The sequence below is a fragment of the Ylistrum balloti genome, unplaced genomic scaffold, assembly GCF_031769215.1.
Source record: "Ylistrum balloti isolate Yb309-2 unplaced genomic scaffold, AGI_CSIRO_Ybal_v1 Utg371230, whole genome shotgun sequence".
In the NCBI taxonomy this organism is placed as follows: domain Eukaryota; kingdom Metazoa; phylum Mollusca; class Bivalvia; order Pectinida; family Pectinidae; genus Ylistrum; species Ylistrum balloti.
The window spans coordinates 24,108-40,509 of record NW_026782666.1 but is presented as its reverse complement, the minus strand read 5'-3'; the positions used below and the strand labels follow the sequence as shown (position 1 = coordinate 40,509).

The 16,402-nt window shown below is 35.6% G+C and overlaps 1 protein-coding gene across 1 annotated transcript; it reads left to right on the top strand.

Annotated features, from left to right (window-relative positions):
- The first annotated feature begins 1,737 nt into the window (after positions 1-1,737).
- LOC132561587 (galactoside 2-alpha-L-fucosyltransferase SEC1-like) lies at positions 1,738-4,637 on the top strand. The gene is made up of 2 exons (XM_060226285.1): positions 1,738-1,788; positions 2,547-4,637. The coding sequence occupies exon 2, from the start codon at positions 2,626-2,628 to the stop codon at positions 3,694-3,696; it is 1,071 nt and encodes a 356-aa protein (XP_060082268.1). The 5' UTR covers positions 1,738-1,788; positions 2,547-2,625; the 3' UTR covers positions 3,697-4,637.
- Positions 4,638-16,402: the final 11,765 nt, after the last annotated feature.

Sequence of the window (16,402 nt, the reverse complement as noted above, 5' to 3'; positions counted from 1 at the left end):
CAGGGATCAAAACATTGGTGGTTTTAAAATTACATTACATACAGAAAACTTATTATCTAAATATAGATTAAAGATGTTATTATCTACAACTAGTGTATGCGGGTTCACCTTTTCTATTTATAATACATATGCAATAATACCATACTGTTTTGATTTCTTTGAAATTGATTTTAAAAGAATATTATTTTTGACGATGAAGTTTTGGCACAATTTGACACTAATTACATGTCTCTTCTTGTAATATTGCAGCCTTGCTATGTCCATTGGATTTATGTCAAAAGTGAGCAAAAATGAGAGATAGCGTCTTGTGCGGGATATTATACATTTTGAAAGATGAACACCTTGAAACAAATTCTCTTTCTACAGTTGCTGTTCATTGTATTTGAAGTATACAATTAAAGACTGGGATACTAAATGCACTTTTCGTTTATGTAATTTGTAGGGGACAGCCAGGGACATCTCGTGACTGATGCTATTTGCAGCGCGTCATTTGGCGGAAAACAATGTCACAGTTCAAATGACATTGAATGGGATAAATAAATAGTACATGTTTATTTTATTAAAAACCTGAACGATAAATAAATATTTTCATAAGCCCGCGAACATTTGCTTTAAAGTCGTATCAGGTAGATTTTAATTCCAGTTAATTAACAGAAGTTGTGTCAGGCAGCTTGTTCGGTTTCCGAGTTTAAACAATACTGTAATAATCTGGACATTTTGCAGTGATTAAATGTATTTGGTACAAAGCGTGTCCGGTTGGAAGGAAAGTGACCAGTGAAACATATATTGGTTTACTGACAATTTAGCAAGTGTATATGATCTAACACAAGTGTCTATATTACATGAAATTTATAAAATTGAACGTTCTCAATCATTAGAATATCTTAGTTTGTCCTGGCGCCACACGTATACTGTACATCTGTAGTCAAAATTTATAGGTCGATAGGACATCACAATGATTTGGACTCATTTCAAGTGTGACCTGATTAATGCAGCTTTAAATAAATATTGAAAGATCTTCTGATCCATACCAAGTATCAAGATTGCTTTGTTGATTGATAGAATTGTGTCGGAATATGAGAACGAAAATCCGACTCTCTATCCTCGATCTCAATAAGACATAATCCGTATAGAGACGGTCATTGTAAGTATACCGAGAAAGTCAAGTTGTAAAAAAACTGAGAAAAACGAGAGAGAGAGAGAGAGAGAGAGAGAGAGAGAGAGAGAGAGAGAGAGAGGAAACACATAAAGTCCACAACATTTTTGCTTCATTTCGCACCATAGCAGTCAGTAGAAAAAATTATCATCTTTCCATCAATGTGTGATTTATATTTATCTCTATGGCATAAACTATATAAAGCCAGAATGTCGACTGCGGTAGCTAAACTGTTGCGTTTTTATATATCGAGGAATTGCATATTCTCGACCTCGATCAATTAAAAATAAAATCGCTGATCATGATATTCAGACTATACAGCCAGAAAATGAATACTGAAGTGACGATGAGTTTCTTAAAATATACAATAGACTCATTGAGCTGATTTGTGATTACTATTAGCCACTCATTGTATACTAACATGATAACTGGTCTTCAACATGAGAAAAGCAAATGTAAATAGTTATGAACTTGTCGTGTTCCGGTTGAGTGCGCGGTGTCCGTATATTAGATCAACCCATAGGCCATATTTCTGTAGAGTTATCTCCCTTGCATTTACTCCAGCATTCTGAGACGGACAGTGGCTTGTGGCATCTCGTGTGGATGTCAGTTGTCATAAACTTTCTCGAAAGGTATGGGAGATCGAATTTATGTATCCATGATCGACTGTAATTGTTTGATGCTTTTGAGTAAAGCATGTCACTAGTTAATAATCTGTGACGGGCTAACGCGCGACGCTTGATCGCCCTCGGAGCCACATCCTGAAGTTAATAAATCTATCGGCTTACTAAATAAAGCTTTGTATCACAAAATCCCCTTTAAACTAAACTGAGCGGTAGCCTCAAGTCGGTTTAAATCAAGCTTTAAAAACAAAGACTTGTTGTTGCAATTGCACTGGATAAGGTCTGGCGAGGGGAGGAATTTATTTATGACTATAGAGCTGCTCCACCTGGAACAATTAGAAAGGAGCCGAATAGAGAGGTCTCCTAGGCCTGTGTTCTGTATAATATCCAGAGGTATCCTGAGGTAATTGTATTATGTTTAAACCTGATTAGGAACTGATTTTTTTTGACAAGACGATTGCTTTTGGGAAATGTTAAAAAAAAAAAAAAAAATAAAGAAAGAAGAAAGAAAAGTTTGTTTGCAGAAAGTGAATAGATAAACATGCATAATTTATTTGTTATAGAATCTTGAAACTTAACATGCATTATTGAGTCTGGTATAGAGGACTCTTCACATCCTGAACCGGAAATATTGACACGATATTTCTGCCAAAAATATTTTACATGCTTTGTGTTGTCAATTTCACCAAGTTAACAATGGACACCCCTTCTAAAAGTAATTTAAAAAACAACCAAATTATTCTGAAATTTCTGTTATTTTTTTTCAGTTTGATAAATGCGGAGACAGATTTTGAGATGTAAAATGGTACAGATGCCTCAAAGGAGAAATGGTTCACAGACTGAAAGATGGACAAGACTATAAAGATTCACTTCAAGTCGTGTATTATCCTGTTTCTTGGGATGGCCTGTACAGTTTTGTATCTCTGGTTGTCCCTGAAACAGATGGTTCCATCTATACTTCATGTCCCTGTTGTAAGAAAGATTTGGGATACTGAATACTCAAAATGTGTTCTGCACCAGGAAACAGAGATCCATTCACCACTCTATATCAACTTCTCACTGCATGGTCGTCTTGGTAACTGGATGTTTGCGTATGCATCATTAATTGGAATCGCTATGAGAAATAATCGTCAACCATTCATTTCTAAATATAGTAGTCTCTCCTCAATTTTCAAGTTACAACATACATTGTCATGGCAACCAGTATGTCTGGATGACTTTACAGAACAATACCCTTGTAAATATGATTATCACACAGAAAATCTCCCTAGAATAAACCTGACACTTAAGCAGTATTTTCAGTCCTGGAAATACTTTGAAGGCTATGAATCAGAAGTTCGGAAAGAATTTACATTTTGGCCAAATATATATTCTAAAGCAAGGACAATTTTTCTTAACTACACAGAGAATATCTCCAACACATCAATCTATGTAAGTGTTCATGTTCGACGAACTGATATGATGATACCAAGTTCTACAAAACTTGGATTTAAATCAGCGCCATTAGAGTATATTAACAATGCCATGAGTTACATGCGCAAAAAATTTGTGGGTAAAACTATAAAGTTTCTGGTTGTATCGGATGATTACCTTTGGTGTTCTAAGCATTTAAGGGAACCTGACACTGTTATTATTCCGCAGAACCATCAATTTGTAGATATTGCAATTTTGAGCATGTGCAACCATTCCATCATTACCACAGGGACATATGGATGGTGGGGTGCATGGCTGGCAGGTGGACATACTGTGTACTACAGAAATTTCCCAGAACCTGGTACTCGTCTTGATAAGGATCTAGATCCAGCTGATTTTTACCTTCCAGATTGGGTTGCCATGGATACAGGAACTCAAAAAAATTGTAACCAGGATCTCATGATCTCAATAGTGTTAATATCTTTGTTATTTCTGGTATTGTAATGCCAAATTCATTATTTTATAGTTGTTTAACACATTCATCAAAGTGACTTTACGTCATCTTAACAAAATAGTCATGTAAATGAAGCTTTCAGAAATTTTTTATTGAACGAGGACATTGCATTGCTGACCAAATTCTACTATTGGTTAGTAGCTTCTGATCCAATTTATATATATATTCAAACCTTGTTATCTTGAAATTGACGGGACCATAAAAAAAAATTGAGATAACTGAGTATAGGATTTAAGTGAGTTTGAATGTTTTGTGTAAAGTAAGGCAGGGGCTGATAAAATATTTCAAATTAAACAGGGTCTTCAAGTAATGCAAGTTTGAGATAACGGGGTTTGATTGTATTGTCAAACTTGTTTATAAATGCCACTTAAGCAGACAAAATGGCCTTTAGATTCAGTTACCATGGATTATATCACAGGTACACTGGGAACGAAAACAAGAGGTCTTTATATAAAGGTGATCTTTAATATAGGCTCGACATTAGAGAGGTACAACTCTATACAAGTATAACATAAGAAACTTGATTTACCAAACAAAAGTTCATGTTGTAGAAGTTGAGAGTACTAGCCTTGTCTTGCGGTACAGTGAACCTCAGTTGGGACAGGGTGCTTTTCATTACTCTTTACAATGATAAGTTTAACGTCAGAAATGTAAAGATGCTATTGTTTTCCTGACACTAACTTTGTTATGTTAGTCAATGTTTTATTTTGGAACAGAACAGACAAAAACACATTCTGACAGAGTCAAAGAGGCGTGCTTTATGCTGGGTCAGTTAATTGTGTGACAGTAATTTATATTATATAGCCATACTGTATACTATAAAGCCATACTATATACTATATAGTCATACTGTATACTATATAGCCACACTGTATACTATATAGTCATACTGTATACTATATAGCCATACTGTATACTATATAGCCATACTGTATACTATAAAGCCATATTGTATACTGTATACTATATAGCCATACTGTATACTATATAGCCACACTGTATACTATATAGCCATACTGTATACTATATAGCCATATTGTATACTGTATACTATATAGCCATACTGTATACTATACAGCTACACTGTATACTATAAAGCCATATTGTATACTATATAGCCACACTGTATACTATATAGCCATACTGTATACTATATAGCCATATTGTATACTGTATATACTGTATACTATATAGCCATACTTTATACTATATAGCCATACATTATACTATATAGCCACACTGTATACTATATAGCCATACTGTATACTATACAGCTACACTGTATACTATATAGCCATACTGTATAGTATATAGCCATACTGTATACTATATAGCCATACTGTATACTATACAGCTACACTGTATACTATATAGCCACACTGTATACTATATAGCCACACTGTATCCTATATAGCCATACTGTATACTATACAGCTACACTGTATACTATATAGCCACACTGTATACTATATAGCCATACTGTATACTATACAGCTACACTGTATACTATATAGCCATACTGTATACTATATAGCCATATTGTATACTGTATACTATATAGCCATACTTTATACTATATAGCCACACTGTATACTATATAGCCATACTGTATACTATATAGCCACACTGTATACTCTATAGCCATACTGTATACTATACAGCTACACTGTATACTATATAGCCATATTGTATACTATATAGCCATACTTTATACTATATAGCCACACTGTATACTATATAGCCACACTGTATACTATACAGCTACACTGTATACTATATAGCCACACTGTATACTATATAGCCATACTGTATACTATACAGCTACACTGTATACTATATAGCCACACTGTATACTATATAGCCACACTGTATACTATATAGCCACACTGTATACTATATAGCCACACTGTATACTATATAGTCATACTGTATACTATATAGCCACACTGTATACTATATAGCCACACTGTATACTATATAGCCACATTGTTTACTATAAAGCCATACTAACCAGTACCTTTTATATAGGTATAGCTCGATGACAGCTGATCTGAGTAGAAACAGTTTTGATGACTTAAATTCAATCTAGGTAAAACCTTATCTAAATTTCATTCTGAACTAGGTTAAGATATTGTAGCTGTATAAAGTTGTATCAGTGTAAAATTGTACCTGAAAAAATTGTTTGTATAAAGCATACCTTTGTAAAGTTATACCTGTACAGCATTGTACCTCTCTAATGTTGTACCTGTATAAAATTTTGCCAGTATAATGTTGTATATGTATAAAGTTATACCTGTATAAATTTGTACTGATGTAAAGTTATGCCTCTATAATTTTGTACCAGTGGAAAGTTAACCTGTATAATTCTGTACCAGTGGAAAGTTTACTTGTATAATTTTGTACTGGTGTAAAGTTGTACCTATATAAAGTTATACCTGTATAATTTTGTACCAGTGGAATGTTGAACCTGTATAAATTTGTACCGGTGTAAAAATGTATCAGTGTAAAGTTGTACCTGTATAAAGTTGTACTGGTATACAGAGTGAGATTTTATCATATACAGTTTCTATCAGATTGTATTTATTTCCATAACAGCAGGATAATCTATGTACCTACATCTTTTGTGCAGGTACTTCTTTGGGTTGAAAATAATGAAAATATACTTCTATTTGCATGATTTGTGATCAAAAATCTCAATCAAGAACTACATCCTGTAGAAATTGATCTTAGAATTGCTCAGTAAATAAAATCATGAAACAGAGTTATCTACCTTAGAGAGTGTTGACAGAAGCCAAGTAATGTATATATCCTCATGAGACGAAGTTTTCAGACTTGGTTTTTATAAGCCTTACCAGCCTTCTTATCAACTAACTTTACTCATATTTCATCTTTTTGATATTTCCTACACACAATTGAATATTATTAATAATTCTGCCTGCTGTATGAATCTGTATCCACACAGGCCTGTTTCTAATATTTCAGCTGTTTCTGATATTTAGGTTGCTTTTGATATTTAAGCTGTTTCTGATAATGAAGCTGTTCTTTATATTGGAGCTGTTTCTGATATTTAAGCTGTTTGTAATATTTCAGCTGTTTCTGATATTTAAGCTGTTTGTAATATTTCAGCTGTTTCAGATATTTAAGCTGTTTCTGATATTTAGGCTTTTTCTGATATTGAAGCTGTTTTGAATATTTAATCTGTTTCTGATATTTCAGCTGTTTCTGATATTTCAGCTGTTTCTGATATTTCAGCTGATATTTCAGCTGTTTCTGATATTTCAGCTGTTTCTAATATTTCAGCTGTTTCTGATATTGAAGCTGTTTCTGATATTTAATGTATTTGGAATTATAAATGTATACTTCTTTGTTTAAAAAGTTCACAGATACTTTATCCAATTGATATTTTGTGCACATGTATGATGTTTTTTTGTTTGTTTTATGTAGATATCTGTACATGTATGTATTCTTTGCAGAACTTAAGATTTACTCTTTGTACGACATATTTCTTTACCCAGGTGACTTTACGGGCATTTTGGCCTCTTCTCTGTTTATCATTGATGCATTTATTGTAATTTTCCATCGAAAGGGAATCTGTAAATTTTCTTATCTTATTGACGTGGATCAGCATTGTGGAAATATTTCCTTGTTTGTATCTGTATTTAATACATGTACATGATATTATAGAAAACTTTACCTATCTAAACTATAGTGTACATATACTACGCCTTTATCAACATACTAATGACTGTTCAGTGGGCTTATGCTATGGATAAGGCCAAAGTTTGAAAAAACTCTACATGAATAAGGTATTTAGTCAATTCATGTTTATCTGTGTAAGTAATGTTAGCTGTACTGATGATGTATCTACTTCACCTGTAAGTAATGTTAGCTGTACTGATGATGTATCTACTTTACGTGTAAGTAATGTTAGCTGTACTGATGATGTATCTACTTTACGTGTAAGTAATGTTAGCTGTACTGATGATGTATGTACTTCACCTGTAAGTAATGTTAGCTGTACTGATGATGTATCTACTTTACGTGTAAGTAATGTTAGCTGTACTGATGATGTATCTACTTTACGTGTAAGTAATGTTAGCTGTACTGATGATGTATCTACTTTACGTGTAAGTAATGTTAGCTGTACTGATGATGTATCTACTTTACGTGTAAGTAATGTTAGCTGTACTGATGATGTATCTACTTTACGTGTAAGTAATGTTAGCTGTACTGATGATGTATCTACTTTACGTGTAAGTAATGTTAGCTGTACTGATGATGTATGTACTTCACCTGTAAGTAATGTTAGCTGTACTGATGATGTATCTACTTTACGTGTAAGTAATGTTAGCTGTACTGATGATGTATCTACTTTACGTGTAAGTAATGTTAGCTGTACTGATGATGTATCTACTTTACGTGTAAGTAATGTTAGCTGTACTGATGATGTATCTACTTTACGTGTAAGTAATGTTAGCTGTACTGATGATGTATCTACTTTACGTGTAAGTAATGTTAGCTGTACTGATGATGTATCTACTTTACGTGTAAGTAATGTTAGCTGTACTGATGATGTATCTACTTTACGTGTAAGTAATGTTAGCTGTACTGATGATGTATCTACTTTACGTGTAAGTAATGTTAGCTGTACTGATGATGTATCTACTTTACGTGTAAGTAATGTTAGCTGTACTGATGATGTATCTACTTTACGTGTAAGTAATGTTAGCTGTACTGATGATGTATGTACTTCACCTGTAAGTAATGTTAGCTGTACTGATGATGTATCTACTTTACGTGTAAGTAATGTTAGCTGTACTGATGATGTATCTACTTTACGTGTAAGTAATGTTAGCTGTACTGATGATGTATCTACTTTACGTGTAAGTAATGTTAGCTGTACTGATGATGTATCTACTTTACGTGTAAGTAATGTTAGCTGTACTGATGATGTATCTACTTTACGTGTAAGTAATGTTAGCTGTACTGATGATGTATCTACTTTACGTGTAAGTAATGTTAGCTGTACTGATGATGTATCTACTTTACGTGTAAGTAATGTTAGCTGTACTGATGATGTATCTACTTTACGTGTAAGTAATGTTAGCTGTACTGATGATGTATCTACTTTACGTGTAAGTAATGTTAGCTGTACTGATGATGTATCTACTTTACGTGTAAGTAATGTTAGCTGTACTGATGATGTATCTACTTTACGTGTAAGTAATGTTAGCTGTACTGATGATGTATCTACTTTACGTGTAAGTAATGTTAGCTGTACTGATGATGTATCTACTTTACGTGTAAGTAATGTTAGCTGTACTGATGATGTATCTACTTTACGTGTAAGTAATGTTAGCTGTACTGATGATGTATCTACTTTACGTGTAAGTAATGTTAGCTGTACTGATGATGTATCTACTTCACCTGTAAGTAATGTTAGCTGTACTGATGTATCTGTGTGTGGATGGAGAAAAGTATGAAAGTGTATAAAGCAAAATAAGATAACTGTGCTTGTTTCTTTGTGTATTTTTTGGGCAAAGTATCTCGTCCATGACATATCCTTTGATCGTCATTGAGACAAAGCGTATATCCAGTAACAGGAGGAGTTACGAGAGACGTTAACATGTCAACCAACCAAGTACAGATTTCACCATGCTTAAATCAGTCTAGGAAGGTTAATCATGATGTGTTTATTTATTGTAAATGTCAGTAACATTAAGTTATTTTATCTAATTTGTGTTAGTTTTGTAACAGCCTTTATCACTTTCTTTATTTACACAGATTTTTACCATAATTATCTGATATGTTAAACTGCCAGAATAAATAAAAGCGTTGAATATACTAGCACTGTGTGATTTGTTTCTGTGAAATATATAAGAAAACATTTGTCTCGTATGATAATTTGGTACTAGACCCATGTTTGGTCAATATTTACCTATACCTTAAAGGTTGATAAAAAACAAGTGAAAATACAACCGCCATCGTAATAATCTCATTGAGAAACATTCTCTTTGTGCTTTATAAGGCTGGATGTGTTGGATTCTCGTTAGTATGCCTGTTGGTTCTGTTAAGTGGCGTTACTTACTCAACTTAACCAAGATGTACATGGCAGATGTCATCAGGAGAGCCTGGTCTTATTCTTTTTATACTTTTTCAGGAGTCCTTGTGTAAACCTTATCTCCAAATTATGCCCAAGTTTCATTGAATCAGAGCTTGGGTTATGATAATGTTGACATGCTTGTATTTCTAAGTTACGGCCATAAACAATTTAACACTTTCAACTTCTCAAAAAGCCCTGATCAAATTTCAATGAAATTTTGCAGGAACCTTCCCTGGCCTACGATGAATTGAAATTGTGAATTATACAGTCCCCGCCTACAAGGGGCCTGAGGGGCGGGCCAAAAGGGGTTAAATTTACTTTGATTTCAAAAGCCTCCTTCTTAAGACTCATATACGGTAGAATCAAATACTCTTCATGAATGGAAGCATTTTTACCAAAAGTGTGAATTTCATGGCCCCTGGGTCTCACATATCCCCCATCGGGAGGGGTAAAGTTTATTTTTGATCTTAATTTGTTTTATTTCCATTGAAAATATTTCAAACTTCCTTAGAATTATGAGTGAAGGTTGACGACTTGATGGTATGCCCATTTTGATCCTGACTGACCCCCCCAGGGACTGAAGGGTGGGGCCAAAAGGGGTAAAATTGACTTAAATTTCAAAAAAGACCCAGATATGGTATAATCAAATGCTCTTTATGAATGGAAGCATCTTAAGGTGCTTTTAATTACCAAAATGATTCCTGGGGAGGAATATATTTTTAGACTTTACTGTAATTTTCTTACAAAAATAGTATTTTTGAGCACATGTTGGTTATTTCCCACTGGCAATAACTTAATAATTAAGAGTTATCAGTATAGGATGACAGTTTTGATGGTATGCATGCATTGAGACTGGTTTGCTATATTCAGTGTCACAATTTCTATTTCATGACACTTGATAACTATCCTTTAACATTTATATCCAATATTGCTTATCTCAGGTGACTGTCAAGGCCCCTAGAAAAAGTTTATTGAAGTTAAGGAGAGTTTTCCTGAGGGCACGTTTCTGTGGTAAACCATTCCATAAAATAGTGCAGAGAATGGAGTAGTAAATTTCTTCAATGTGGTATAGGTACAAGATCTTTTGATAGTGTATGTACATGTTTCGCTCACCTGGCTGGTTTGTTCCTAGGATAAGGCTGAAAAAGTTTGCAAAGAAATGACCTTGACCTATATTCAGGGTCACAGGGGTCAGATCTGTTGAAACCTTTAAACAAATTTTTCTCATGAACTAAGAGCCCAGAGGCATGATATTTGGCTAGTATGTTCAAGCCCGACAAAGTTTATGAAAAGAAATGGACTCCACTTATATTCAAGGTCACAAGGGTAAGATTTGCTGGTATATATATACCAGGTGATCGATGCAGGCCCATCTGGACTCTTGTATCAGGCAAGTATTATCAAAGTTGTTATATACAAATGGGTAAAATGTTGCCAGTTTTGTGGACAGAATCAAACTACTCCAACCAGCTATGTTTCCAACAAAAATGGAGAAACAAATGTCCATTTCGTAAAAATAATGCTTGAAGCATAAAACTTTCCACAATACTGGAAAAATATGGACTTCCAAAAAGCCATGAGCGCCACCAACAGTACAAAGTTTGCCTTTCATTATATGCTGCAAAACCTCAAAATAGCATTCGGATGCATTTTCATCAGAATCTATGTCGTAGCAAAAATAAAACAAGGCTTGTTTGCTGCTATTTAGTTTATTCCCCTGTCAGTCATGTATAACGCAAAACATATAAGAAAAACCCCTTCAACTACGTGGTCGTGTCGAGTATACATATATAAACGTCTACCATAGGGACTCCGGAGGATGCGTCCGCGGTGGTCCGTGGCCGTATGCGCCGAATGAGCTCTCTCACTCTTGCACGATATTCTCACCTCTCACACAACGTACCTGGACACGTAAACAGGAAACTTCCAAATATGGACAGACACTACCGAACAGGTAACACAACAATATAAGGACATACACATCGACGTACGGACAGTGATGAATTCATGTTATACAGGACCCTTACAATAGACAGTTAAAGTCCACGTGTACTTTTACAACACATGACTACCGTAGAGTATAGACATTATATATAATTAGTTAACTATACAATTACCTAGTTGTATTACAATTGTACCCTGTGACATCTATATCCATTATACTAGAAGCTTAACATCAGATTTGACATAAAAAAGTCTTCGGTACAAATAAAAAAACATATTCCTTCCTACTCCAGGAATTAATAGGTAACCCTAACAACAACCAGTAAACCCAATAGCTGTACTCCAGCACAGTTATAAAGGAGTTTGCTGATGCCTTTCAACACGAAGAAACAAAGCTGACAACGCTATAATGTTAACTATATACTTTATAACTTTGTCTCTGTACTAATGTATGCTTTGTTAAGAATGTAAATTAAGACCATTTTGAGATTTACATAATTAAATATGTAAGTTTACATAAATGAAATTACCGTTTTGATCAAGGTCACAATTAAGATGGTACAATGTAAGATACCTAGGTGAAAATTATTATTATTATTATTACATTCTTAACGGCCAGTCAACACATAAAATGCCATTGGGGCCATCAAACGGTAAAACGCACATTGATCCAAGAAGAAATAACATTAAACAAACCAAAATGTAAAAGACAAGGTTAAGATATCTTGGTTATATTCTGAATAACTAAGAAATCTAGGTTATATTATTTGTCAATAGGGATGTTGGGATGGAGGGATGTCAAATTCATTAAAATGTCCTTGTTCAACTTTTAAGACTAAAAGATTCAAATGTTTTAAAATTACTTCTCCTTAGAAACGAGGAGTTAAGAGATAAAAATATCTGTGCTTGTTCAAAATTTTGATCCTCTTTTGGAACGGTCGTTTTATCAGAGATATGTTCGCAGGTATTTGCAGGTATGTCGCCTCAATTGAAAGCTTCGCTTGTCGGGCGGCAACTTCTATCTTCTTGTTGATGTACTCGATGGGAACTTAGTTTGATGTTCCACGAATTGATTACGCGGTTGGAGAATGTATTTTTGCAGGTATTGAGCCGAAACGGTCTTTTGCACAGTTTGTTCCTGTTCCCTCTCGTGGCTGTGTATCCTGGTCGTACAGACATACATCCTGAATCTATTTGATCAATATTATTAATAATTTTAAACGGCTGAATCAGGTCAGCACGTTTCCGCCTATACTCCAGCGTTGGGAGACCTAACGTCCTCAGTCTCTCACCATAGGACAGGAATCTCAGGGTTGGGACACGCTTCTCCAGTAGGGGTTTGTCCTTAATGACGGCCGGTGACCAAATTGGGATAGCGTACTCCAAATTGGGTCTCACTAAAGTTATAAAGAGGGTGGTAAATAACTGTAGGTCCATATAAGTAAATGTCCGGAAAATAACTCCCATGATTTCATTTGCCTTTTTGGCCACATAGATGGTTTGGTCCGAAAATTGGATTTTGTCGTCTACAACCACTCCCATGTCAGTCTCCTTATCTATTTAGTGGACTGGAGTTTCATTTGTGTTGTTTTTGACGATATACTTCGAGATTTTGTTGTTGTTCCCAATTTGCATGTGTTTACATTTGTTGAGATTAAGCTTCATTGACCACTTATTTGTTCAATTTAGAATTTGTTTACATTATCTTTTAGGACCCTCCTATCTTCTTGAGTTTGCGTTTTCGAGTACAATTTAGTATCATCCGCAAACATTTTGACCAAACAGGATATGGTTTCAGGAATGTCATTGACATAGATTAAAAACAGGATTGAACCGAGGACGCTCCCTTGTTGTACCCCACAGGTGACTGGTATTCTGTAAGAGAAGTGGCTATTGATAATTTCCCTCTGTTCCATTACTGTTAGAAAATCCTTGATCCAGTCTTGGACTTTGCCTTTGGTACCGTATTTTTCTAGCTTATATAATGGTAGCTTGTGACTGACCTTGTCGATCGCCTTGCTGAAATCCAGATAAATAACGTCGGTATTAAACCCTTCCTCCATTGCTCTTATCCAATCTTCTAGGGATTCTAGTAGTTGTGTAATACATGAACGACCCTTCACCCCTAATAATACGCTGTAACACTTTGCATGACACGTAAGTGAGATCTAAGTTTGTTTCTTCTTTTTAATTTTCTCTTTCACTGAAGAAAGGCTTGTTGGTCCTGCCATTGCAAGGTTTACCCATTGGAATATGACTTGTGATATCATTTTCTAGAAGCTTGCTTGAGGCATTCCAGGCTACCGACATATCTAATGCGGATAATTGTCGCTGGTCAATATTTTGCAGGTTTTCACTAATTGTGTCGTAGTCCCCGTTATGAAAGTTTTGTTTTGTTGTTTTCTACACTGACGGGTTGTGTGTAAGCCACAAAATCAAACGTCAAGACAACGTGATCACTTTTGCCGAGACTCGCATTCTCTGCACCTTGTTGGTTCCTCTATGGTTCCATCGTGTATGGATCTGCTAGACCTTCATATTTACAGTTATTAGACACTGTTAATCACCATGGTCTCAGGTTCGCTCTCGGAGCTTTTAAGACCACACCTACAACAAGCCTCTATGTAGAGGCTAACTAACCATCACTATATAGCCGTTGAAATAAATTAGCTTTGCAATACACCTTTCAGCTAAGGTCAAATCCTACTTTTTCCCCCTGTATTTGATCCAAAATATAAAACCTTATTTGAGGGCAAACCAAAAACCATTTGGTACTCGAATTTCCGCTTTTTGACAAAACACAAATATTGATGTTAACCAAGGCTCATGAATTCACCTTAAATTGACTTTTCACTTATGAAATTATTAAATCAGACAGACAGTTACACCTTTCGTTCATCCTTCTCGAAATTGCAGTTAAAATATGAAACATTTCTACATTTATATACTAATGATTCAAAGGATAATGATAAGGTTGCTGCAGCCATGGTTACACAAGCTGAAACCTATAAATGCCGGCCACCGAACAACGCCTCAATATTCTCGGCAGAAGCGTGAGCTATCTACCTTGCCCTTGAATATATATTTAAGAAACAAATCAATGAGAGCCGTTATCCATTCAGTCTCTCTTTCTGTTCTACAAAGTCTTAGCAATATGTAACAGGGTGTACTCAATGTACTCAATGCACTAAGCTATTTATGTTTACATACATAATATCTGTCCTGTGCTCGTGTCATAACTAGTACGAAGTTTGTATGAAGAGTGTATGTTGCACGGGTATTTACGTACTCACGCCACCCTGCACACATACCAAAGCCCTGTTCACGTCCACTACCAGTCACTTTCCATCTGACTGCTGGACGATCAAGATCATGATCAAGACTCTTAGAGACAGCTGTGACACGTACCTCATGGGTCTCTGGTAAGTCTTAGGAAATAATCAAATATTCCAAACCAATTTATATTGTCGCGACAGTTAAATGTATATCATGTGTTCCTACAACGAAAGTAAAAGTAAGTTCCTTAGTTTCGTATTTATTATGTTGTAGGTTTTCTTAATTATTGATTAAATGGAAGTACCAAACTTTTGAGTCGTCTCATCACTAAAGAGCTGAGGGGTTACAAATATAAATATCGATTTTTTTTACCTTAATACTATATCATGAACTTGCCTTTTGCTTTTTGCTGGGTTCCTGGGCCCATGGGAATACCAGGCTATGAAAAAAGCAGATCGTGCCACAAAGGAAGCTTTATCGCTAACACCTGTTGTTTTTAAACTTCATTTTACCGATTTTAAACCATTTATTAAACAAATTTTAAAAGCTCAGTGGCAGGAGGAATGGAATACCTATACCAAAAACAAATTGCACTCCGTTAAACCTGTTATCGGTGAATGGTCTCCAGGCTATAGAGACAACCACCGAGACGAAGTTGTCCTTGCACGTCTTCGGATGGGTCATACATACCCCGGAGGGGACATCAACAGCGACCATGAGCTTGTCATGATGTCCTTTCGCTTACACCTAAGAAGATGAGAAGAAACAGGGCCACGCCAGAATTAAGTTTGATCTGAAGAAATTGAAAGACTCCGACGTGGCACAAGTCTTCGAGGCCAAGATTGGAGGACAATTCGCCAGACTTCTGCTACTTGACGCTGACGGCACAGACACAGACACCTTCATTGACACATTCAACACTTCAGTGACTGAGACAGCCAATGCAGTTCTCGGCAAGAAGCGGACTACCAAGAAGCCTTGGGTCACACCAGACTTACTGAAGCTGTGTGACGAAAAGAGAGACCTCAAGCAGACCAAGTATGAAAGTGATGAGGGAGCAGACAAGTAAAGGCAACATGAGCATGCTCAAGGCAAAGGAAGACTGGATTACTGATCAGTGTAACGACATTGAACGGAACCTTGAAGCAAACAACGCCAAAAAGGCCTACCGAGTAGTGAAGGACTTCACCAGCAACGGGAAGTGTCTGACCGAGTCTAAAGACATCTTGAACAGGTGGACAGAGTACACCGCAGATCTATACTCAAACCGCGCAACAGGCGACACAGAGAAGCTCAACACCCCTCTGACAACAGACACAGACAGCTTCCCCATACTCAGAGAAGAAGTGGAGGAAGCAGGTAAGTCACCGAAG